This window comes from Crinia signifera, chromosome 2, assembly GCF_055691185.1.
Source record: "Crinia signifera chromosome 2, ASM5569118v1, whole genome shotgun sequence".
In the NCBI taxonomy this organism is placed as follows: domain Eukaryota; kingdom Metazoa; phylum Chordata; class Amphibia; order Anura; family Myobatrachidae; genus Crinia; species Crinia signifera.
In genome coordinates this window covers 393447474-393474361 of record NC_139218.1, presented here as the reverse complement: position 1 = coordinate 393474361, position 26888 = coordinate 393447474, and the positions used below count along the sequence as shown (strand labels likewise).

The 26888-nt window shown below is 51.4% G+C and overlaps 1 protein-coding gene across 1 annotated transcript in view; it reads left to right on the top strand.

Annotated features, from left to right (window-relative positions):
- The window catches only part of P4HA3 (prolyl 4-hydroxylase subunit alpha 3), a 63737-nt gene that overhangs the window by 1166 nt on the left and 35683 nt on the right, over nucleotides 1–26888 (top strand). The window contains exons 2-6 of the mRNA XM_083171356.1: nucleotides 12892–13034; nucleotides 16371–16594; nucleotides 18765–18914; nucleotides 21829–21880; nucleotides 24399–24565. Of these exons, the coding sequence (XP_083027482.1) occupies nucleotides 12892–13034; nucleotides 16371–16594; nucleotides 18765–18914; nucleotides 21829–21880; nucleotides 24399–24565 (736 nt within the window). The remainder of the gene's footprint in view (nucleotides 1–12891; nucleotides 13035–16370; nucleotides 16595–18764; nucleotides 18915–21828; nucleotides 21881–24398; nucleotides 24566–26888) is intronic.

Below are 26888 nucleotides of genomic sequence, written 5' to 3'. Positions count from 1 at the left end.
TCTATCCGCCACCCAGCCGCTCACTGACCCAGCATCGTTATCTCCTGGAGCCGCCTGCTATCCGCCACCCAGCCGCTTACTGACCCAGCATCATTATCTCCTGGAGCCGCCTGCTGTCCGCCACCCAGCCGCTCACTGACCCAGCATCATTATCTACTGGAGCCGCCTGCTATCCGCCACCCAGCCGCTCACTGACCCAGCATCAATATCTACTGGAGCCACCTGCTGTCCGCCACCCAGCCGCTCACTGACCCAGCATCATTATCTCCATGCCACCCTCTGCACCAGTAATAACAAATGGGGGCAAAGACGCAACTGTGGCAATCTTTTATCCACAAATGGAAAAAAATATTGTTTCGAAAGGTTATTCGTCCAGGCAACCACATGATAGCGAGGGGATCCGGGCGGCGGAGGGGGGGGGGGGATTATATGCAGCCTAGCATGAATCAGGCCACATGTACCTGTACCAACTTCTATGCCACCCCTCACTTCCAATATGCTGCCCTCTGCAATGCCTCTTGATGGACAAACCAGCCTTCCCCCCCCCCCCCCCTGGCTCCAGAAAGTCAGCATCTAGGTGTCACAGTTCCCCTGTCCCCATACAGCAGTTCTATAACACAACATAACTGTCTGTCTAGTAACTGTCAGAGCGCCCGGGCCTGGGACAGTTGTCCCCATAGCACCCCCCTTATGGCGGCCCTGGTCACAGTTCCCCTGTCTCCATACAGCAGTTCTATAACACAACAGGAACGTCTGTCTAGTAACTGTCAGAGCAGCCGGGCCTGGGACAGTTGTCCCCATAGCACCCCCCTGATGGCGGCCCTGGTCACAGTTCCCTTGTCTCCATACAGCAGTTCTATAACACAACATAAACGTCTGTCTAGTAACTGTCAGAGCGCCCGGGCCTGGGACAGTTGTCCCCATAGCACCCCCCTGATGGCGGCCCCTGGTCACCGTTCCCTTGTCTCCATACAGCGGTTCTATAACACAACAGGAACGTCTGTCTAGTAACTGTACGAGCAGCCGGGCCTGGGCCAGTTGTCCCCATAGCACCCCCCTGATGGTGGCCCTGGTCACAGTTCCCTGTCTCCTGTCAGCAGTTCTATAACACAACATAAACGTCTGTCTAGTAACTGTCACAGCGCCCGAGCCCGGGACAGTTGTCCCCATAGCACCCCCCTGATGGCGGCCCTGGTCACCGTTCCCTTGTCTCCAGAGAGCAGTTCTATAAGATAACAGGAATGTCTGTCTAGTAACTGTCAGAGCAGCCGGGCCCGGGACAGTTGTCCCCATAGCACTCCCCTGATGGCGGCCCTGGTCACAGTTCCCCTGTCTCCATACAGCAGTTCTATAACACAACACGAACGTCTGTCTGGTAACTGTCATCACAGCCGGACCCGGGACAGTTGTCCCCGAAGCAGCCCCCTGATGACGGCCCTGGTCACAGTTCCCCTGTCTCCATACAGCATTTCTATAACACAACAGGAACGTCTGTCTAGTAACTGTCAGAGCAGCCGGGCCCAGGACAGTTGTCCCCATAGCTCTCCCCTGATGGCGGCCCTGGTCACAGTTCCCCTGTCTCCATACAGCAGTTCTATAAGATAACAGGAACGTCTGTCTAGTAACTGTCAGAGAAGCCGGGCCCGGGACAGTTGTCCCCATAGCACCCCCCTGATGGCGGCCCTGGTCACAGTTCCCCGGTCTCCATACAGCAGTTCTATAACACAATATAAACGTCTGTATAGTAACTGTCAGAGCAGCCGGGCCTGGGACAGTTGTCCCCATAGCACCCCCCTGATGGCGGCCCTGGTCACAGTTCCCCTGTCTCCATACAGCAGTTCTATAACACAACAGCAACGTCTGTCTAGTAACTGTCAGAGCAGCCGGGCCCGGGACAGTTGTCCCCATAGCACCCCCCTGATGGCGGCCCTGGTCACAGTTCCCCTGTCTCCATACAGCAGTTCTATAACACAACACGAACGTCTGTCTGGTAACTGTCATCACAGCCGGACCCGGGACAGTTGTCCCCGAAGCAGCCCCCTGATGACGGCCCTGGTCACAGTTCCCTGTCTCCATACAGCAGTTCTATAACACAACAGCAACGTCTGTCTAGTAACTGTCAGAGCAGCCGGGCCCGGGACAGTTGTCCCCATAGCACCCCCCTGATGACGGCCCTGGTCACAGTTCCCCTGTCTCCATACACAGCAGTTCTATAACACAACAGGAACGTCTGTCTAGTAACTGTCAGAGCAGCCGGGCCTGGGACAGTTGTCCCCATAGCACCCCCCTGATGACGGCCCTGGTCACAGTTCCCCTGTCTCCATACAGCAGTTCTATAACACAACATAAACGTCTGTCTAGTAACTGTCAGAGCAGCCGGGCCCGGGACAGTTGTCCCCATAGCACCCCCCTGATGGCGGCCCTGGTCACAGTTCCCTGTCTCCATACAGCAGTTCTATAACACAACGTAATCGTCTGTCTAGTAACTGTCAGAGCGCCCGAGCCCAGGACAGTTGTCCCCATAGCACCCCCCTGATGGCGGCCCTGGTCACCGTTCCCTTGTCTCCAGAGAGCAGTTCTATAAGATAACAGGAACGTCTGTCTAGTAACTGTCAGAGCAGCCGGGCCTGGGACAGTTGTCCCCATAGCACCCCCCTGATGATGGCCCTGGTCACAGTTCCCCTGTCTCCATACAGCAGTTCTATAACACAACATAAACGTCTGTCTAGTAACTGTCAGAGCAGCCGGGCCCAGGACAGTGTTCCCCATAGCACCCCCCTGATGGCGGCCCTGGTCACAGTTCCCCTGTCTCCATACAGCAGTTCTATAACACAACGTAATCGTCTGTCTAGTAACTGTCAGAGCGCCCGAGCCCAGGACAGTTGTCCCCATAGCACCCCCCTGATGGCGGCCCTGGTCACAGTTCCCCTGTCTCCATACAGCAGTTCTATAACACAACATAAACGTCTGTCTAGTAACTGTCAGAGCAGCCGGGCCCGGGACAGTTGTCCCCAAAGCACCCCCCTGATGACGGCCCTGGTCACAGTTCCCTGTCTCCATACAGCAGTTCTATAACACAACAGGAACGTCTGTCTAGTAACTGTCAGAGCAGCCGGGCCCGGGACAGTTGTCCCCATAGCACCCCCCTGATGACGGCCCTGGTCACAGTTCCCCTGTCTCCATACAGCAGTTCTATAAGATAACAGGAACGTCTGTCTAGTAACTGTCAGAGCAGCCGGGCCCGGGACAGTTGTCCCCATAGCACCCCCCTGATGGCGGCCCTGGTCACAGTTCCCCTGTCTCCATACAGCAGTTCTATAAGATAACAGGAACGTCTGTCTAGTAACTGTCAGAGCAGCCGGGCCCGGGACAGTGTTCCCCATAGCACCCCCCTGATGATGGCCCTGGTCACAGTTCCCCTGTCTCCATACAGCAGTTCTATAACACAACATAAACGTCTGTCTGGTAACTGTCAGAGCAGCCGGGCCCGGGACAGTTGTCCCCATAGCACCCCCCTGATGATGGCCCTGGTCACAGTTCCCCTGTCTCCATACAGCAGTTCTATAAGATAACAGGAACGTCTGTCTAGTAACTGTCAGAGCAGCCGGGCCCGGGACAGTTGTCCCCATAGCACCCCCCTGATGGCGGCCCTGGTCACAGTTCCCCTGTCTCCATACAGCAGTTCTATAACACAACATAAACGTCTGTCTGGTAACTGTCAGAGCAGCCGGGCCCGGGACAGTGTTCCCCATAGCACCCCCCTGATGGCCCTGGTCACAGTTCCCCTGTCTCCATACAGCAGTTCTATAACACAACATAAACGTCTGTCTAGTAACTGTCAGAGCAGCCGAGCCCGGGACAGTTGTTCCCATAGCACCCCCCTGATGGCGGCCCTGGTCACAGTTCCCCTGTCTCCATACAGCAGTTCTATAACACAACATAAACGTCTGTCTTGTAACTGTCAGAGCAGCCGGGCCTGGGACAGTTGTCCCCATAGCACCCCCCTGATGGCGGCCCTGGTCACAGTTCCCCTGTCTCCATACAGCAGTTCTATAACACAACATAAACGTCTGTCTGGTAACTGTCAGAGCAGCCAGGCCCGGGACAGTTGTCCCCATAGCACCCCCCTGATGACGGCCCTGGCGACAGTTCCCCTGTCTCCATACAGCAGTTCTACCACACAACATAAACGTCTGTCTAGTAACTGCCAGAGCAGCCGGGCCCGGGACAGTTGTCCCCATAGCACCCCCCTGATGACGGCCCTGGTCACAGTTCCCTGTCTCCATACAGCAGTTCTATAAGATAACAGAAACGTCTGTCTAGTAACTGTCAGAGCAGCCAGGCCTGGGACAGTTGTCCCCATAGCACCCCCCTGATGGCGGCCCTGGTCACAGTTCCCCTGTCTCCATACAGCAGTTCTATAACACAACAGGAACGTCTGTCTAGTAACTGTCAGAGCACCCGGGCCTGGGACAGTTGTCCCCATAGCTCCCCCCTGATGGCAGCCCTGGTCACAGTTCCCCTGTCTCCATACAGCAGTTCTATAACACAACAGGAACGTCTGTCTAGTAGCTGTCAGAGCAGCCGAGCCCCGGGACAGTTGTCGCCATAGCACCCCCCTGATGATGGCCCTGGTCACAGTTCCCTGTCTCCATACAGCAGTTCTATAAGATAACAGGAACGTCTGTCTAGTAACTGTCAGAGCAGCTGGGCCTGGGACAGTTGTCCCCATAGCACCCCCCTGATGGCGGCCCTGGTCACAGTTCCCCTGTCTCCATACAGCAGTTCTATAACACAACAGGAACGTCTGTCTAGTAGCTGTCAGAGCAGCCGAGCCCCGGGACAGTTGTCGCCATAGCACCCCCCTGATGATGGCCCTGGTCACAGTTCCCCTGTCTCCATACAGCAGTTCTATAACACAATATAAACGTCTGTATAGTAACTGTCAGAGAAGCCGGGCCCGGGACAGTTGTCCCCATAGCACCCCCCTGATGGCGGCCCTGGTCACAGTTCCCCTGTCTCCATACAGCAGTTCTATAACACAACAGGAATGTCTGTCTAGTAACTATCAGAGCAGCCGGGCCCGGGACAGTTGTCCCCATAGCACCCCCCTGATGATGGCCCTGGTCACAGTTCCCCTGTCTCCATACAGCAGTTCTATAACACAACATAAACGTCTGTCTAGTAACTGTCAGAGCAGCCGGGCCTGGGACAGTTGTCCCCATAGCACCCCCCTGATGACAGCCCTGGTCACAGTTCCCTGTCTCCATACAGCAGTTCTATAAGATAACAGGAACGTCTGTCTAGTAACTGTCAGAGCAGCCGGGCCTGGGACAGTTGTCCCCATAGCACCCCCCTGATGGCGGCCCTGGTCACAGTTCCCCTGTCTCCATACAGCAGTTCTATAAGATAACAGGAACGTCTGTCTAGTAACTGTCAGAGCAGCCGGGCCTGGGACAGTTGTTCCCATAGCACCCCCCTGATGGCGGCCCTGGTCACAGTTCCCCTGTCTCCATACAGCAGTTCTATAACACAACATAAACGTCTGTCTAGTAACTGTCAGAGCAGCCAGGCCCGGGACAGTTGTCCCCATAGCACCCCCCTGATGGCGGCCCTGGTCACAGTTCCCCTGTCTCCATACAGCAGTTCTATAACACAACAGGAACGTCTGTCTAGTAACTGTCAGAGCAGCCGGGCCCGGGACAGTTGTCCCCATAGCACCCCCCTGATGGCGGCCCTGGTCACAGTTCCCCTGTCTCCATACAGCAGTTCTATAGCACAACATAAACGTCTGTCTTGTAACTGTCAGAGCAGCCGGGCCTGGGACAGTTGTTCCCATAGCACCCCCCTGATGGCGGCCCTGGTCACAGTTCCCCTGTCTCCATACAGCAGTTCTATAGCACAACATAAACGTCTGTCTTGTAACTGTCAGAGCAGCCGGGCCTGGGACAGTTGTCCCCATAGCACCCCCCTGATGGCGGCCCTGGTCACAGTTCCCTGTCTCCATACAGCAGTTCTATAAGATAACAGGAACGTCTGTCTAGTAACTGTCAGAGCAGCCGGGCCTGGGACAGTTGTCCCCATAGCACCCCCCTGATGACGGCCCTGGTCACAGTTCCCCTGTCTCCATACACAGCAGTTCTATAACACAACAGGAACGTCTGTCTAGTAACTGTCAGAGCAGCCGGGCCTGGGACAGTTGTTCTCATAGCACCCCCCTGATGGCGGCCCTGGTCACAGTTCCCCTGTCTCCATACAGCAGTTCTATAACACAACAGGAACATCTGTCTAGTAACTGTCAGAGCAGCCGGGCCCGGGACAGTTGTCCCCATAGCACCCCCCTGATGGCGGCCCTGGTCACAGTTCCCCTGTCTCCATACAGCAGTTCTATAACACAACAGGAACGTCTGTCTAGTAATTGTCAGAGCAGCAGGGCCCGGGACAGTTGTCCCCATAGCACCCCCCTGATGATGGCCCTGGTCAGAGTTCCCCTGTCTCCATACACAGCAGTTCTATAACACAACATAAACGTCTGTCTAGTAACTGTCAGAGCAGCCGGGCCTGGGACAGTTGTCCCCATAGCTCCCCCCCTGATGGCGGCCCTGGTCACAGTTCCCCTGTCTCCATACAGCAGTTCTATAACACAACAGGAACGTCTGTCTAGTAACTGTCAGAGCAGCCGGGCCCGGGACAGTTGTCCCCATAGCACCCCCCTGATGGCGGCCCTGGTCACAGTTCCCTGTCTCCATACAGCAGTTCTATAAGATAACAGGAACGTCTGTCTGGTAACTGTCATCACAGCCGGACCCGGGACAGTTGTCCCCATAGCACCCCCCTGATGGCGGCCCTGGTCACAGTTCCCCGGTCTCCATACAGCAGTTCTATAACACAACATAAACGTCTGTCTAGTAACTGTCAGAGCAGCCGAGCCCGGTACAGTTGTTCCCATAGCACCCCCCTGATGGCGGCCCTGGTCACAGTTCCCCTGTCTCCATACAGCAGTTCTATAGCACAACATAAACGTCTGTCTTGTAACTGTCAGAGCAGCCGGGCCTGGGACAGTTGTCCCCATAGCACCCCCCTGATGGCGGCCCTGGTCACAGTTCCCTGTCTCCATACAGCAGTTCTATAAGATAACAGGAACGTCTGTCTAGTAACTGTCAGAGCAGCTGGGCCTGGGACAGTTGTCCCCATAGCACCCCCCTGATGGCGGCCCTGGTCACAGTTCCCCTGTCTCCATACAGCAGTTCTATAACACAACAGGAACGTCTGTCTAGTAACTGTCAGAGCAGCCGGGCCCGGGACAGTTGTCCCCATAGCACCCCCCTGATGGCGGCCCTGGTCACAGTTCCCCTGTCTCCATACAGCAGTTCTATAACACAATATAAACGTCTGTATAGTAACTGTCAGAGCAGCCGGGCCTGGGACAGTTGTTCCCATAGCACCCCCCTGATGACGGCCCTGGTCACAGTTCTCCTGTCTCCATACAGCAGTTCTATAACACAACAGGAACGTCTGTCTAGTAATTGTCAGAGCGGTTTGGCCTGGGACAGTTGTCCCCATAGCACCCCCCTGATGGCGGCCCTGGTCACAGTTCCCCTGTCTCCATACAGCAGTTCTATAACACAACAGGAACGTCTGTCTAGTAATTGTCAGAGCAGCCGGGCCCGGGACAGTTGTCCCCATAGCACCCCCCTGATGACGGCCCTGGTCACAGTTCTCCTGTCTCCATACAGCAGTTCTATAACACAACAGGAACGTCTGTCTAGTAATTGTCAGAGCAGCAGGGCCCGGGACAGTTGTCCCCATAGCACCCCCCTGATGATGGCCCTGGTCAGAGTTCCCCTGTCTCCATACACAGCAGTTCTATAACACAACATAAACGTCTGTCTAGTAACTGTCAGAGCGCCCGGGCCTGGGACAGTTGTCCCCATAGCACCCCCCTGATGGCGGCCCTGGTCACAGTTCCCCTGTCTCCATACAGCAGTTCTATAACACAACAGGAACGTCTGTCTAGTAACTGTCAGAGCAGCCGGGCCCAGGACAGTTGTCCCCATAGCACCCCCCTGATGGCGGCCCTGGTCACAGTTCCCCTGTCTCCATACAGCAGTTCTATAACACAATATAAACGTCTGTATAGTAACTGTCAGAGCAGCCGGGCCTGGGACAGTTGTTCCCATAGCACCCCCCTGATGACGGCCCTGGTCACAGTTCTCCTGTCTCCATACAGCAGTTCTATAACACAACAGGAACGTCTGTCTAGTAATTGTCAGAGCGGTTTGGCCTGGGACAGTTGTCCCCATAGCACCCCCCTGATGGCGGCCCTGGTCACAGTTCCCCTGTCTCCATACAGCAGTTCTATAACACAACAGGAACGTCTGTCTAGTAATTGTCAGAGCAGCCGGGCCCGGGACAGTTGTCCCCATAGCACCCCCCTGATGACGGCCCTGGTCACAGTTCTCCTGTCTCCATACAGCAGTTCTATAACACAACAGGAACGTCTGTCTAGTAATTGTCAGAGCAGCAGGGCCCGGGACAGTTGTCCCCATAGCACCCCCCTGATGATGGCCCTGGTCAGAGTTCCCCTGTCTCCATACACAGCAGTTCTATAACACAACATAAACGTCTGTCTAGTAACTGTCAGAGCAGCCGGGCCTGGGACAGTTGTCCCCATAGCACCCCCCTGATGGTGGCCCTGGTCACAGTTCCCCGGTCCCCATACAGCAGTTCTATAACACAACAGGAACGTCTGTCTAGTAACTGTCAGAGCAGCCGGGCCCAGGACAGTTGTCCCCATAGCTTTCCCCTGATGGCGGCCCTGGTCACAGTTCCCCTGTCTCCATACAGCAGTTCTATAAGATAACAGGAACGTCTGTCTAGTAACTGTCAGAGAAGCCGGGCCCGGGACAGTTGTCCCCATAGCACCCCCCTGATGGCGGCCCTGGTCACAGTTCCCCGGTCTCCATACAGCAGTTCTATAACACAATATAAACGTCTGTATAGTAACTGTCAGAGCAGCCGGGCCTGGGACAGTTGTTCCCATAGCACCCCCCTGATGGCGGCCCTGGTCACAGTTCCCCTGTCTCCATACAGCAGTTCTATAACACAATATAAACGTCTGTATAGTAACTGTCAGAGAAGCCGGGCCCGGGACAGTTGTCCCCATAGCACCCCCCTGATGGCGGCCCTGGTCACAGTTCCCCTGTCTCCATACAGCAGTTCTATAACACAACAGGAACGTCTGTCTAGTAATTGTCAGAGCAGCCGGGCCCGGGACAGTTGTCCCCATAGCACCCCCCTGATGACGGCCCTGGTCACAGTTCTCCTGTCTCCATACAGCAGTTCTATAACACAACAGGAACGTCTGTCTAGTAATTGTCAGAGCAGCAGGGCCCGGGACAGTTGTCCCCATAGCACCCCCCTGATGATGGCCCTGGTCAGAGTTCCCCTGTCTCCATACACAGCAGTTCTATAACACAACATAAACGTCTGTCTAGTAACTGTCAGAGCAGCCGGGCCTGGGACAGTTGTCCCCATAGCACCCCCCTGATGGTGGCCCTGGTCACAGTTCCCCGGTCCCCATACAGCCGTTCTATAACACAACAGGAACGTCTGTCTAGTAACTGTCAGAGCAGCCGGGCCCAGGACAGTTGTCCCCATAGCTCTCCCCTGATGGCGGCCCTGGTCACAGTTCCCCTGTCTCCATACAGCAGTTCTATAAGATAACAGGAACGTCTGTCTAGTAACTGTCAGAGAAGCCGGGCCCGGGACAGTTGTCCCCATAGCACCCCCCTGATGGCGGCCCTGGTCACCGTTCCCCTGTCTCCATACAGCAGTTCTATAACACAATAGAAACGTCTGTCAGAGTTGCAGAACTATGTTACTGGGGTCCAGTCAGTGGGGCTAATTCAGAGGCGCTCGCTATGCGGATAATAATGCAAATGGTGATGTTTATTCTTTGTGCTGCGCATGGCCCTGATTGTTACCAGACAGATTTGGATGCAAGGTCAGTGGGTCTCAGTGGGGGTCTCTAGTAGGTGGACGGGGGTGGCTTGCAGACTCTCACACATGTCTGCACCACCTACCCCCCTCCCCACCAACCCACATAAACCGCACATCCGCCCACTTGTTGAATGAAAGTGGATGGTGTGATGCTGACTGGATAACATGCTAGTAATTCCCAAACCATCCCTCACACCCTAACCCTACCACCTAAACCTGACCCCCACCCACCCGCCCCATAGTCTAACCCTAAGCTCCCCATCTAAATGCCTAACCTTACCTCCCCACAGCGTGGATAGTGGAGAGTGATAAACTCCCAGCCAATCAGCTCCTACCTGTTATTTTTCAAACCCAGTCTGTGACATGGCAGGTAGGAGCTGATTGGCTGGCTGTTTACCACTCTCCATTTTATCACTTTTGAAGCTTGATACATCTGGCCCCTAGTGTCTAACCCTAACCCTCACCTTCCCAGCCTCACCAGAAGCCACCCGCATACATCTGGCACCGGCATCCTCATTGACAGTGGCGTATCTATAATGGGTGCAGTGTGTACAGTGCACACAGGCCCTGAGTGCCAGCGCAGCAGAGGTTCGCGCATTTACAGTGGGGTCTGAGCACTAGAGCGCTCCCAGTGCTGCTCCCGGCAGAGAGGAGGGGCCCGACTGAGCAGGCTGCACACGGGAATCCTCCTCTCTAAGACGCTCCTGCTCATTGATGTTGGGATTCTGACGCCGGCAGAGGCGTCAAGAGGGGGAGGAGCGGGTGCTTTTTGCCCGGGTCTGCTGGAAAGCCCGGGGCCTGCTCCTCCCTCCACCAGGCAGTGAGGAGAGAGATGACAGGCTGCCGCCGCTGCACAGCCTCTCTCCCCAGCTCAGCTCAGTGGGGGGGAGAGACAGTTGCAGCGGCAGCCTAACATTTCTCTCCCTCTTGTTTATTTTTTGTCACGGTGGCATGGCGACGGTATCCCCACCGCCGGGTGTATGCGAGACAGTGGGAACGGAGCGTGTTCTGTCCTCTCCCAGGCTCAGCACCTGCTCCGTCCGCAGTTCTGCAGCCAGATCACGTTCTACAGTTACATAGTAAGGTTCCGTTCTGTAACAGCTGCAGAATCCTCGTGTGTGTCAGACGCGACAGCTGTGATGGGGCGACAGCCGCAGGTTCTACCGTGTTACGTCATATAGGGCCTGGTTCAGCTTTTGCTTCTTTTTTTTTCTTATTTTTGCAAAACTGCAGCTGTTTTCCCTAGGATGGGGAGGGGGGGGGGCAGCCGGCACAGGGCAAGACCACCCAACATTGCCAAATTTGGACTGGTTTGCAACCACGGAACTACTGGGTTTTGGACCTGGGAGTCCCTATGCGCAGATTGATGCGACGGCCATGGGAGGGCATTGGGTGGGATCTCATTGGATCTCTCTCAGGGGAAAATGCCCATATGCCCATATAGGGTAATGCTTGGTACATATGGGTAAAGCGCCCAAATTCCGAAAACAGACGTTTTAGTATTATACCGCTACAAGGATCTCTCAGAAGCTAGAAATCTCATATAGGCGAGTAGTATGGGCTACAACGATTCAGGGTGGCCATACACTACTGCGATGTCTGGCAGCAATATATGGTCATCCGATTGCCCTTGAGCCGCCCGGAACCTTCTCAGGCGGCAGGATGTATCGCATGTGGCCCCGTTCCCCGCCGCCGGGAGTGGGTCTGAATCGGAGGTCGAACGTGCAAGCAGGTCCGACCCCCTACTCCGTTCTGATGCGCACGGACCGCTCATATGATCAGATGGGAAGTCAAACACATGCGATGTGTGCCGATTTCTCGGTCCGATCAGTCGGAATCAGGTGAAATCGGTCAGATCACGCAGTGTATAGGGAGCTAAGGCCATCACAGAGATACAGCGTCAGCCCCTATAAGCTAAGCTTCGGAAGTGTCTGTGTATGAATCATGTAAGACTGAGAACACGTCAGATCCGTGGCTCAGTGAGTCACCCCGAGCCTGGGATTCCTGATCCGTGAGGTCACAGAGTATGTGGGGGACATATCAGTGATATCTGTGATAGGCCGGGGAACAGGACAAGTAATGGGATGCACGTGGTCACATCGCTATAAGGACATATACAGGGCCAGGTGCACTAAACTTCCAAAGTGATAAAATGGAGAGTGATAAACAACCAATCAGCACCTACCTGCCATGTCACAGGCTGTGTTTGAAAAATGTCAGACAGGAGCTGATTGGTCACTTTCAAAAGCTTATTGCATCCGGCCCACAGTCACATTGCAATATGTATAAAATATAACATGACAAATAATGATAAATAATGATTTTTCACATGCCTGCGGGGAAAATCGTGGGGGGGGGGGGGGGGGATGTTTTTGTGGGTGGCGATTAGGTGGCTGGCAAAGCTACAAAATTCGCAGATTTGAAAGTCAACCAGAATATTGCTATTATTATTATTATTATTATTATTATTATTATTATTATTATTCCTTGTGTTGAAATACCGCCGGCTCCTATCAGCTGTGTAATGGTCCTCCAGGGGTACAGGGGGAATCTGCTGTCAGCTTCTAGAGTATGTTCTAGAATGATCCATGCTTTCTCTATACAGCGTTAGTTCCCCCGGTGAAGAACATGGCTGCTCAGTTCGTTTTTAGAAACTACTCCATTATTTGCCCTCCTTTAGCTGAAACCAAAGTGGCGCAAAAGCTTCAGTGCAGAGGTGACAGAGAATGGGACATTGCAGCATTGAATGCAGCAGCGTATCAGAGGAGGCGGCGGCAGGCGTCTATCCACACAAGACGCCCCCTGCAGCATCAGTATATTATTGCACAGCCGCTCTGTACAATGGGTTTGGGTTACTGCTCATATAAACAATCTCTTTATCTCTTCCAGGTTCTATAGGAAAGTGGCAGCTTTCCACCACGTGGCTGAGACCCCGGTGTCAGACCCAATTGTGGCCTACACCTTGTTAAAGAGGCTGCAGTCCGAGTGGATGAATGTGGTGAACAGTCCCGAGGCCAACGATAACATCAGAGGTAAAGGGAAGGCAGGGTAAAGGGAAGGCAGGGGGTAAAGGGAAGGCAGTGGTAAAGGAAAGGCAGGGGTAAAGGGAAGGCAGGGGTAAAGGGAAGGCAGGGGTAAAAGGAAGGCAGGGTAAAGTTAAAGTAAGGTTAAATGTAAGGCAGCGGTAAAGGGAAGGCAGGGTAAATGTAAGGCAAGGGCAAGGTAAATGGAAGGCAAGGGTAAATGGAAGGCAGGGGTAAAGGGAAGGCAAGGGTAAAGTAAAGGTATGGGTAAAGGGAAGACGGGTGGGTAAAGGGAAGGCAGAGGGTAAAGGGAAGGCAGGGGTAATGGTAGGGGTAAACGGAAGGCAGGGGTAAAGCTATGGGTAAAGGGAAGGCAGGGGTAATGGTAGGGGTAAACGGAAGGCAGGGGTAAAGCTATGGGTAAAGGGAAGGCAGGGGTAATGGTAGGGGTAAACGGAAGGCAGGGGTAAAGCTATGGGTAAAGGGAAGGCAGGGGTAATGGTATGGGTAAAGGGAAGGCAGGGGTAATGGTAGGGGTAAACAGAAGGCAGGGTTAAAGGTATGGGTAAAGGGAAGGCAGGGGTAAAGCTATGGGTAAAGGGAAGGCAGGGGTAAAGGTATGGGTAAAGGGAAGGCAGGGTTTAACAGAAGGCACTGGTAAAAGGAAAGCAAATATAAAGGGAAGACAGGGGTAAAAGAAAAGCAAAGATAAAGGGAAGGCAGGGGTAGAGGGAAGGCAGTGGTAGAGGGAAGGCAGTGGTAGAGGGAAGGCAGTGGTAGAGGGAAGGCAGGGGTAAAAGGAAAGCAAATACAAAGGAAAGCAAATACAAAGGGAAAGCAGGGGTAGAGGGAAGGCAGTGGTAGAGGGAAGGCAGGGGTTAAAGGGAAAGCAGGGGTAGAGGGAAAGCAAATACAAAGGGAAAGCAGGGGTAGAGGGAAAGCAGGGGTAGAGGGAAGGCAGTGGTAGAGGGAAGGCAGGGGTTAAAGGGAAAGCAGGGGTAGAGGGAAAGCAAATACAAAGGGAAAGCAGGGGTAAAAGGAAAGCAAATACAAAGGGAAAGCAGGGGTAAAAGGAAAGCAAATACAAAGGGAAAGCAGGGGTAGAGGGAAGGCAGGGGTAGAGGGAAGGCAGGGGTAGAGGGAAGGCAGGGGTTAAAGGGAATGCAGTGGTAAAAGGAAAGCAAAGCTAAAGGGAAGGTGGGGTAAATGGAAGGCAGAGGGTAAAGGGAAGGCAGGGGGTAAAAGGAAAGCAAAGATAAAGGGAAGGCAGGGGCAGAGGGAAAGCATAGGTCAAGTATTTTGCAACGTTCTGCTCTCCTGGGTAATGAGAACGCTAATAAGACACTAATGTCACAGATCAGCCTTATTTACCTTCCTATCTCAGCCTTCATCAGTGTTAGGATGATGATGATGATGGAGATTTATTGTTTGACCCAAGAACAGACACCTATAATCTATCTGCCAAATAACATGGGGTGACCTGGCCTCTAATTATCCAATTACGCTGAGGACACCTTGGTCTGAGTTGTGTTCATGTAATGAGAAGCGGCAGAGAGGGCAGGATCCACCACGTGTTATATAACAGACAGCGGCCTCGGGCAAACCTTCCACATTCCTCTCATCTCATACCCTGCTCCCTGCTGTCTCTGTAGCCCAGAGTCAGGGGGGAAGATTCGGAAAATGTGAAGTTTGTGTTTCAGTGATGATTGTCCGGCGGTCAATGTGAGTTACAAAAATTTACAAAAAAAGTTGTAAAATAGGAAAAGGAAAAATGCAAATCCTAAACAAATCTTTTGCCCACAAAGGATATCTCCAGACAGTGGTGTAACTACATTTTGCACACAACCCCCATACATTTATTATAATTTTTTACCTAAATGCTTGTTGCCAGGGGTTTCATGCAGGGTTGCCCTCTTTGTGGCTGCCCTGTCCGGGAGAGGGCAGTCAGCTCCGTAAAGTGTGTGTGTGGGGGGGGGTCGAAGGGGCCCCAGCGTGACACGACAAGGGTGGGGGGTGGAGCTTTAAGGGAAAGGTTGTGTTTGGGGGTGTAACCAGCGTGATCGTGGCCATTGTCCCGCCGTGCAAATTTATTATTACAGGAATTGCATAGCAGTGTGGGGGGGCTACAATGATGCAATCTGCCGAGAGGGGATCCCGGCCTGGGAGACTGGCGGCAATGGGCTTTTCAGAAGCCCCCCGGCCAGGTGTTTATACGTTATATATTGCTACCAAGTATCTGTAACTTTCGGGTAGCAACATACGCTACCCAATAGGACCTCGAGCATCTATACAATTGTCCAGTAGGACCTCTAGTATATGTCTCCTCCAAGGTGGCGGCCATTTTTGGAGGGACATTATATGGAAGGTCTAGACCCATTGGAATCTGCAGAGACCATGCGCCACCACAGCACCGGCTCCCCCCTGCCACCACTTGAGCTGCAATACCATTGTGCCATTGTTACGCCGCTGTCTCCAGGAAATGTATATTTACATTCCAAATCCTTCCCTCATACAGATAATAACATGATGGGGTAATCTGCGGATACCGGGTCCCACCAGTGTAGCCCTGATCTGTTATACAGGCAGAATATTTGGAAATGAAGCAACGCTTCTGCAGAATGACTAGATTGGATACTGAATATTGCTGCAATTATCCTGATGTTCTAGAATGTGCGGATGATTCCCAGAATTATTCCCATAGAGCCGATTGGACCAGTTATCGGACATGTGATCAGAAGATGAGTCTGTGCTGTTGTCTTCTCACTTACCGGCCTTAATGGGTCTAAACTTGGTCCGGGCACTTGGTCCCGGGGTGGCAAATAGACAGATTTCTTCCACATGGCAACCCACAAGGTGCTGAATGGAGCAAACAGCAGAATCCGCCGATGCAGGGCCTTCTTTACCAGCTCAATTTATTAACGAGTGATGAAAACCTTTCCAGAAGATAAATGGTGCTCCAGCCAATCAGCCGCTGTCATGTGTTTAAAAATGACAGTTGGGATCTGAATGTCTGGAGGTGGAGCACCAGTTATCATACACAACTATTTTTTACCATTCACACATTTTATCACACCATTATTTGTTGCTATTGGCAACATCCCCTCTTTTAAATTTGAGCTTTATTACATTTAACCCTTGGTGTAAGTTGAGATTGAGGCAGAGATTTATCAGAGCTTGGAGAACGACCAACCAATCAGCTTCAGGTACAAACCAGTCACCTTCAAACTGCCATGTTACTGGCTGTGTTTGAATAATGGCGAGAGCTGATTGGTCAGCTCTTTATATACGCACACGTTATCTCCTCCATAGTTCGCTTCTGATGCTGTACGTTGTTCTCCTCTCCAGCGCTGAAGGATGGGTATGAGAAGGTGGAGGCGAGACTTCCCATATCGGAGGACGTTGAAGGAGCGGCGAAAGCCCTCATGAGATTACAGGACGTCTACGCCTTGAATGTAAAGGGTTTGGCGAAAGGAATATTCCAGACGGGACCCAGAACACACTTCAGTCTCCTGCACAGAGATGACCAGGTCTCCACCATGTCTGCCGATGACTGCTTCCATATCGGGAAGGTGAGGAACATCGGGAACTGCACTCTCTTGTCATTGGCCAATGGCCATGTCCATTTTGCCTTAATAAACTGGTATTTGGGATGGGTGCCGGACGCGGGCCCGACAGTCATTTAACCCGACGTCGGGATCACGACTGTCAAAACTCCGACAGACGGTTGGCCGACGGCCACCCGCTATTCTCCCTCATGGGGGTCCACGACCCCCATAGAGGGAGAATAGAATAGGTGGCGAGCATAGTGAGCCACCGTGCCCGCAGCCTGGCTAGCACAGTGAGCCTGCATGGGGCTATGTTGCACTCACCATGCTGTCTGAGTCCGGGCAGTCGGGATCCCAACTGTCGGTACCCTAGGCCACACCCATTTGGGATCATTTAGCATACAGAACCATTAGGGGGACAGATTAAGGTGGGGGTCTTCGGGAGAAAATGTATTAAGCCTTCAAATGTGGACGAGTGGGGAAGTTGCCCATGGCAACCGATCAGACTGTAGCGACCACTTCATAGAATGCACTAGATAAATGTTGCAGCACTGAGGGGGGGGGGGGGGGTTATTCAATGTTTACCGTTATTTCCCGATCCATAGATATGACGGGACTCGAGTATTCAATCCTGACCTTTTTCGCCGGCGGAGTGGCCAGGATTCGCCACTGCAGACTTGGCTCTTTAAAAAGCCAATTTTGCATTAGCGGAAATGGCCACTGAATTTGTAAATTACCACCGGTTCCGCTGAAAAACACGTGGATTGGCGGATCTACGGGTTTTTTTTACAATGTTTTAAAAAAATGAAAAACATTGAATAGATGAAATACAAATTTCATCTATTTTGAACGAAAACAGACACTATTTTGCCGTAAATCCACAGATCGGCAACATGTCAGCCACTGTACATGTATGTGATCAATAACACATCCGGCAGTACTTAATTTCTTATTGGCGTGAATAGGGGCGATAAGAAATTATAGTTCTCATGGCAAAATCACGCTGACTACTTAATAAATGAGCCCCTAAGCCTTACAGTGAGTTTTAAGTTATTCTGAAATAACTGGATGCCCCAGGTCTGTGTCCAAAAAAAAGAAATGTTTTACCTTTCAGGAAACTATTTCCCTTGATAAATGACTGTAAAGTATGTACAATGGGACACACGGGGAGCTGAGCCTGGGTCTCACATTACAGCGCTGTATTCCGCACAGATGTCTGTATTACGCCGCACAGATTTGTACGTGTCTGGCAGATATTACATTCCCCTGTATCAGGCTTCATTTCTTCCCCGTTTCTGAGAAATCCCAAATTTATAATATATTAGAAGGAAATTTGAACTCGTGTCAGTAGCGAAGCCTGGGCTTAATTTAATGCAAGCGTTACAGTAACAGGGAACATGTGTGTGCCCTGCGCCCGGGAATACCGTCAGTTCTTCCATGTGGAAGCGAGCAGAGACTTTCCGAACTGATTTACAGTAAGAGATTGCTACACGAGGCATTTACAGCGGATTTTACAGGGCGCGACATGGCGATTACGGGGTGTAATGCGATCAGAGTGTAACGTCCGTCATGGTAAATAGCCGAGTCGTAACGGAAAGCGCTGTACGCATGGCTGCAAATTCGCTGCGCAGCAATTGAATCTGAATCAGGCCCCAAGGGTAAAATGCATCTAAACAATTATTTATGAATATCACATTAATAAAGGCCACTATGCATGTGATAAGTAGTGGGATGTCTTCTATACGATATGATATGCTTGCTTAATCCCACCCTTGGGCTTTAAGTTTTGAAAGAGTCTTCCAGTTCTCTAGGGAGGCTTCATACCCCTGTCCCAATATGGCCACTGAGATATCTACTGAGTATGTGCAGTGGCCATCTTGTTTCATTACTGTGTACTGCGGTTCTGTTGGATATAGACGTCTCCTGGTCATTTCCTGTTATCATACCGTTCCAGCATCCCTGCACAGTTACCCATTTACAGCACGCACTCACCCGCAGGGGAGCTGTATGGAACCCCTCTATGTTTCAACGCCAGTGTGCATGTAACAGTGAGTACAGCTGCTAACAATAAACCAATCTCACTGGTTAAGTAACTGGGATGTTATATGTATCCCCAGAGCAGAGGCCTGGCAGGTTATTACAGAGCGATACTGAAGGAAAAGCTTGCTTACCACAATTCCCCACTGTCCTGCAGGTGGCCTATGACATGGAGGATTATTACCATTCTATACCATGGCTGGAGGAAGCGGTCAGAATGTTCCGGGGTTCCTATGGCAGCTGGTACACTGAAGACCAAGGGACTCTGGAATATGCGTTGGATTATTTGGCCTTTTCCTACTATAAAGTAAGTTCCAGCAATATGTAATGTTCCTGTGAATGATTTGTACGCCATGTTTGTGACCTCATTATACGACCATAGAGGTCCCATCAGAAGAGTCAGGTCATGTAATCACCCAAATGCGATGTCTCCGTTCACGGAAATGACATTATAACGCTGTGGCTGTATACTGTTACAGGGCAGACACCTCTAATGGGGGTTATTGCTGTGAGTCATTGCGAATGGTTTTCCACCTGTGCCCACGGCTGCGCAGGGGTGGGGAGACGCTCTGGGGGCACCGGTTACCTGATCTCTGGGCTTCAGAGATTCACAGCCCATAGATCAGGTCTGAATCAGGCCCACATGTAAGGTCTCATTTCCATTCAGTTTAATTACTTGATGCACAATGATTGAGGGGGAGCAGAGGATTCTGGGAGGAGGTCTCCGTACTGTATATGTGCCTTATTGCTGGGCTCCCAGTTCTGAATCAGCCCCAGAGCTGGATGCTGTGACATCATTTCCTGTTATAGCCACAATGCGGCTGAGAGAGAGGAACTAGTGAGGCTCTGGTAGGGATGGCCATCGGTGCCTTTGCCATCGATGGTTGCCATCGATGATAGTTTTAGCTATCGATGGTCATCCATTTTCGGAGACTGGCCCGTGGAGGAGGGGCTTCTGGGCTGTCGGGGGTGGGGCTATGCTCTGTGTCCCGGCACCTAAATCGATGATTTAGAATCATCGATGGTCCACTGCAACCGGCACAGTCATCAGTTTCTCTCTCTACCAAACTGCAAGGCAGACGAGATGGGCCGAGAGGTTCTTACCTGCCAGATTTATTAAGCTTGGTGACGTGATAATGTGGCTGGTACTTTATCACCGGCCAGTCAACTTCTAACTGTCTAGTTACAGGCTGAGTTTGAAATATGACAGTTAGGGGCTGATTGGAGATAAAGTACCAGCCACTTTATCACTTCACTGAGCTTAATAAATCTGCCCCTCAGTCCTACAAGATGCTACAAGGGGTACAGATGCGGGGCCCGGTGGGAACGGTGGGAACGTCCTCAAATAAAAAAAATAAAAATCCTATTTTTGAAGAAGAAAAAACTAATTTACATTCATAAAACCAAAGTAAAAGATACAGCACTGATCACTCTTATTCCTCAGGAAAATACTGTAACCTGCAATCTTTTATTCATTCGCCTGTTTTTGATGTGAGCGTTACAGCACTCAGTCTTTCCGCAGCACAAAGTGTCACCTGTCTGCCTCATTCCACATTCAGCTGCGGAATGTGCTTTGATCTAAGGATGACTTTCACTCTTCCCTACAGAAACCCCCCCCCCTGCACACATACACACGCACGCACACACAGGTGCCTGTCACCCCCAGCTCGGGTCACATAGCAGTATACATACTCACAAGTACACTACACAATGCTGCAGGCTTAATCTCACCATCGGGTATCTCCAGGCCACACTTTAAAACTTACCAAAATGAACTATAACTTGACCTTAACTTATCTAATAACTTAACCTGAAATAAAGACACGGACACAAGCGCTGGCGTTTCAAAATGAATGACAAAATTTATTTTAACAATTAACTATATAACTATAAATGGTGGCACCAAAGAACGGTCACTATAGGAAAGTGGGGGGTTAAACATCACCATGCATACACACCGCTGGTGATCACTCTCCCTACACAACCACCCGGGCAGAAGCATGGCCCATGACAATCGATGTCAAGGGAGAGTGCACCCACTATCTACACACACACAGATTTATCAGAGATGACCGTTCTTTACCGCCGCCGAAGAAGAAAAATAGGGAAGGGTGGGCGGGGCTTCTCAGGACAGGCGCAGATCACTCTAGCACGTGATCACTCCTAACCATTCTAATCCCTCCCCCCTGCTCTGATAGGCCTAATGCCCACCTTCATTACCATAACACATGACTAGCTACTAAAGTGCAGCCTGCAGGAACCCTTCAGTGGTTTATGTTCCCCTCACTGCTTAATCAGCATTCGGTGTTTCTGTATCACTGGAGCGCTGCATCTCCGCAAAATGTCATCTGTGCAGAATATTGCTTATGTCAATTAAATGAACAACACCCTCAGCCCCCGACGCCACCGTTCCAGCATTTTGCAATGGGTTCTATTTTCGGGGGTACAAATACTGTCTGCGCCCATTGTTCCCTCACTAGTGTTTCTCTGTGACAGCAGAACTGCTCTAATTCTGCATCTCAGGGGCCCATTTATCATTCTATATTTGCGGCTAAATCCCCGAAAACACCCGTTTATATAAAATATTAAGTATCCACTGAATGTATCAAGAGGACCGCAGAAGGAATATCCGATCTCTGCTGTGATCCCTCCTGTACCGCCATCGGCCGCATCCCCCATAGCTTTCTATGGGGGATGTGAAGCTGCCCGATGTATTACATCAGTCTCTCACAGTTTATATTAATCCCACCGGTGAGCTGCTTCTGCCCTGAGTCAGTGAGCTGTAGGAGGTTTATGGTGTTGGCGTGTTCGGTCATAGCCAGTAGAGGGGGGGCTGTTCCTGTGCACATGGTAAAACAATCCGCTGAGGGAAGGGATTTTACAAGGAAAATCCTCAACCTCAGCCGGGATGGAGCTGGCAGCACAAAATTACTTTCCGTGGCCTTTGCTTTCTAAGGATGTGAAATAGGGCCTGATTCACACCTCTAGACCTCATCTGTCCATAAACACGGGACAGCGCCGCCACGCTAGAGATTGCACATTGACTTTACCAGAGAGAGAATAAACCTTGTCCTATGAGCTTACAGTTGTCGCTGCAGCACAGAGCTCACCTCCTCATGGAGTGCTTGTCCTAAATATCTGTCCAACATTTCCATTGCTCACGACGCCCGGTGTATCCTGGGATATTATCACTGTGTACCCTGTACTATTGTGTCTTACAGGCAGGGAATGTCTCCCAGGCGCTGTACCTGTCCCGGGAGTGTCTGCTCTATGGTATGTGGTATGTACTGTGTGACGGACAGGCTGCTGCTGTATTCCGCTGTTTAATAAGAAATGATTATTATTAATGTATATGGCACATGGTTTTAACCATTAGTACATCCGGAATCCATAGTAATAACAGTTCACAAATGTGCAGATACACAGTCACACACCACAGATGTGCAGATACAGTCACACACCACAGATGTACAGATACAGTCACACACCAGGGGTAGAGGAGGAAAGAGGGGCGGCAGAGGGGGAGAGGGAGGGGTAGAGAAGGACAGAGGGGTGGCAGAGGGGGACATAGGGGCGGCAGAGGGGGAGAGGGAGGGGTAGAGGAGGACAGAGGGGCGGCAGAGGGGGAGAGGGAGGAGTAGAGGAGGACAGAGGGGCGGCAGAGGGGGAGAGGGGGGAGAGGGAGGAGGACAGAGGGGCGGCAGAGGGGGAGAGGGGGGAGAGGGAGGAGGACAGAGGGGCAGCAGAGGGGTTGAGGAGGACAGAGGGGCGGCAGAGGGGGAGAGGGAAGGGTAGAGGAGGACGGAGGGGTGGCAGAGGGGGAGAGAGGGGTAGAGGAGGAGAGGGCAGAGGTAAAGGAGGAGAGGGGTGTATAGGATGAGAGGGTCAGTAGAGAGGGGGAGTAGAGGAAGGGAGGGGTAGAGGAGGAGGAGCGTGAGACCAGGGGTATGAAAGGGTTTGACTCCCCCCACCAATGCAAGCGGCGCTTGTACCTCCTCCAGCTGTGGGGGTCTCCTTCTTCTGCTCAGTGTAGGGGCACAGAGTCAGTACACAGGGGCAGTCATTCGATAATCATTAGGATTGTGAATTCGCACTACAGCGATCGACTCTGATGCGGGTCCGGTGTCCTATTCCCAGATTACTGAATTAGCCAGAAGCTCCGCAGTCATCTGAGGATCTTGACATTAATGTAGTTATAGCCCTGTAGTGTATTACAGTCTGAATTTTACAGGTGTGCTATAGATCAAACACAATGTCCGGTACTTGTTTTCTAGCACAACGCCCATCGCATACCTTAATTAGTGGTATGCAACGGGATGCGATGGGACCCAATTTTCGTGTCCTAAGAGCTGCACTGTACAATTTTAATATCGCATCGCATGCCATTACAATGGCATGCGATGCGATTTCTAATTGTACAGGCACCCTAATGGGCGATTACTATGTTAAATGCACCCCCCATTGTTAACGCCACCCCCACTATCAACGCCAACCCGAAGCGTGGCGAGGGGCGGAGGTACGCGTCCTCCGACCTTTTCATACCCCCACTATCCACGTCGGCGTGGAGTTCATTTTATATAGTGTGGCGAGCGCAGCGAGCCACCGAGCCCGAAGCGTGGCGAGCGGACGCTCTATATAAAATCAACTCACTAAAATCGCCACACTATATAAAATCAACTCCACGCCGACGTGGATAGTGGGGGTATGAAAAGGTCGGAGGATGCGTACCGCCACCCCTCGCGGGCTCGCTGCGCTCGCCACACTATATAAAATCAACGCCAACGTTGATAGTGGGGGTATCAAAAGGTCGGAGGATGCGTACCGCCGCCCCTCGCTCACCACGCTTCGGGTTGCCGTTAATAGTGGCAGTGGCGTTAACAATTGGGGTGCATATAACATAGTAATCGCCCATCAGGGTGCCTGTACAATTAAATCATAGTTTTGATTGCATCGATCGCATCGATATGATCAAAACGATGTAATAAGATTAAAATCGTGGGCGCCGTGCTAGGAAACAAATACCCAATGTCTACGTCAGCAGAAAGAGGTCAACATGCACCAGATCGACATGAGTTTTTCAAAATTGCTTGCTGTCATTGTCGACACCAGGGCACGTAGCCGCCCCACTTATTGTACCCCGTCCCCTCACTTTGCTCGCCATGTTTCGGGTCAGGAGGCGCGCGGTGCCCGCCACACTTTACTGTTCCCAACCAGAATCCATGTGGATCGGAAAGCAGGAAAACAGTCAAACCAAATAGAAAACTCCCCAAAACTCAATCTTGTCATGTGTCGACTTTTTCCTTGTTGACATTTTGCTTGCGTCAACATTGTACATGGGGACCTTTTGTCTGTCAGACATCCAGGCACCGAATGTCACTGCCTGGCTGCTGTCTGAGTGGCGCCCCCAAGTCCTGGTACCCTAGACTGCAGCCTAATCAGGCACTGGGCTGGGGGGCGTACTCAGTTAATTTAGTAAGATGGGAGATCTATTTCAGATGGGATGTTGCTATGGGCAACCAATCAGATACTATCTCTTATCTTCTAGAAGGTGCTAAATAAATAAGTAGATTCTGATTGGTTGCCTATAGCAACATCCCATGTGACATAGAACTCCCGTCTTAGTAAATGTCCCCCTACTTATCATTGATCTAGCACCCTCTAGGAGATAAGAGCTAGAATCTAGCTGGTTGCTATGGGAACCATCTCCACATAATCCCACACTTTAGTAAATACACCCAGAGTGTAGAGAGGGAGTCTCCTGCCACTTACCTCTCTCCCCGACCCTGCACAGATCCGGAGAACACGAGACTGGCACAAAACGTGGCCAAGTATGAGAAGATCCTACATGAGAACGCGCCAAGCGTGGACACAGAGGAGACCTGGCTGCAGAGACCCAACGTCACCCATCTCCGGACAAGAGACCTGTATGAGGGGCTGTGCCAGGCTCTGGGCTCCCAGGTATTGAGGGAAGATGCCAGGGACACGGGTAGGGTGACCACCTCATCCCTTTAATTCCAGACACATATTAATTACACAGGTTCTGTGGCAGTTTAAAACCAGGTGAAATGGAGTCTTAAGTCAGCCAGCCGCAGAACCTGTGTAATTAAAAGGATGAGGTGGTAACCATAGACACGGGTTCTGCAGGGACTGTATAATAACCTCATTCTGCATTATAGCATCTGCTGTTCCATAAATGGTGTCACTGTGACCATGTATATACTGGGAGATCATGGACCCTCTCTGCAGGTGTCACTGTGGCCATGTATATACCGGGAGATCATGGACCTTCTCTTCAGGTGACCCTGTGGCCATGTATATACTGGGAGATCATGGACCCTCTCTTCAGGTGGCCCTGTGGCCATGTATATACCGGGAGATCATGGACCCTCTCTTCAGGTGGCCCTGTGGCCATGTATATACCGGGAGATCATGGACCTTCTCTTCAGGTGACCCTGTGGCCATGTATATACCGGGAGATCATGGACCTTCTCATCAGGTGTCTCTGTGGCCATGTATATACCGGGAGATCATGGGCCCTTTCTGCAGGTGTCACTGTGGCCATGTATATACCGGGAGATCATGGACCTTCTCTTCAGGTGACCCTGTGGCCATGTATATACTGGGAGATCATGGACCCTCTCATCAGGTGTCTCTGTGGCCATGTATATACCGGGAGATCATGGGCCCTTTCTGCAGGTGTCACTGTGGCCATGTATATACCGGGAGATCATGGACCCTCTCTTCAGGTGTCTCTGTGGTCCTGTATATACTGGAAGATGAGGTTCAATGTTGGAAGATGAGGTTCAATGTAGATAAATGTAAGGTTATGCACCTTGGGAGACACAACCAGTGTGCAAGTTACAACCTTAGCGGAGAGGAACTGGGTAATTCCATACTTGAAAAGGATCTAGGAGTCCAAATAGACAGCAATCTAGGATGTAGTGCCCATTGTAATGTAGCTACAAAAAAGGCCAACAAAATTCTGGCATGTATTAAGAGGGGAATGGAAACTAGGGACTCAAGGGTAATTATGTCACTATATAAAGCATTGGTGAGACCTCACCTAGAGTACGGAGTACAGTTCTGGGCCCCACACTATAAAAAGGACATCATAGAATTAGAAAAAGTCCAAAGGCGAGCAACAAAGCTTATTAGGGGATTGGAGAATTTAAGCTACGGGGAGAGATTAAGCAATTTGGGACTATTTACATTGGAAAAGAGACGTTTAAGGGGGGACATGCTCAACATGTACAAGTATATCAAGGGCCAATATAAGGAACTGTCACACACCCTATTTTCTACTAGAAAGGAATCTAGGACACGAGGGCATGAGTATAGATTAGAAGAAAAAAGATTCCATTCAGCTAGTAGAAAGAATTTCTTTACGGTCAGAACAGTCAAACTCTGGAACTCTCTTCCCAGAGAGGTGGTAACGGCTGGCTCATTAAATGCGTTCAAGGCAAAGTTGGACAAACATTTACTGGAGAAAAACATCCATGGGTACAAATAAGAAATATAATTTGTCTGCAAAATACCAGAACCTACCAAATCAGCAATGGATATCTATACCAGGTTGAACTAGATGGACGCAAGTCTTTTTTCAGCCTTACCTACTATGTAACTATGTATGTAAGATCATGGACCCTCTCTTCAGGTGTCACTGTGGCCATGTATATACCGGTAGATCATGGACCCTCTCTTCAGGTGTCTCTGTGGCCATGTATATACCGGGAGATCATGGACCCTCTCTTCAGGTGGCCCTGTTGCCATGTATATACTGGGAGATCATGGACCCTCTCTTCAGGTGACCCTGTGACCATGTATATACCGGGAGATCATGGACCCTCTCTTCAGGTGCCACTGTGGCCATGTATATACCGGGAGATCATGGATCTTCTCTTCAGGTGACCCTGTGACCATGTATATACCGGGAGATCATGGACCCTCTCTTCAGGTGGCCCTGTTGCCATGTATATACTGGGAGATCATGGACCCTCTCTTCAGGTGACCCTGTGACCATGTATATACCGGGAGATCATGGGCCCTCTCTTCAGGTGTCACTGTGGCCATGTATATACCGGGAGATCATGGACCCTCTCTTCAGGTGTCACTGTGGCCATGTATATACCGGGAGATCATGGACCCTCTCTTCAGGTGCCACTGTGGCCATGTATATACCGGGAGATCATGGACCCTCTCTTCAGGTGTCCCTGTGACCATGTATATACCGGGAGATCATGGGCCCTCTCTTCAGGTGTCACTGTGGCCATGTATATACCGG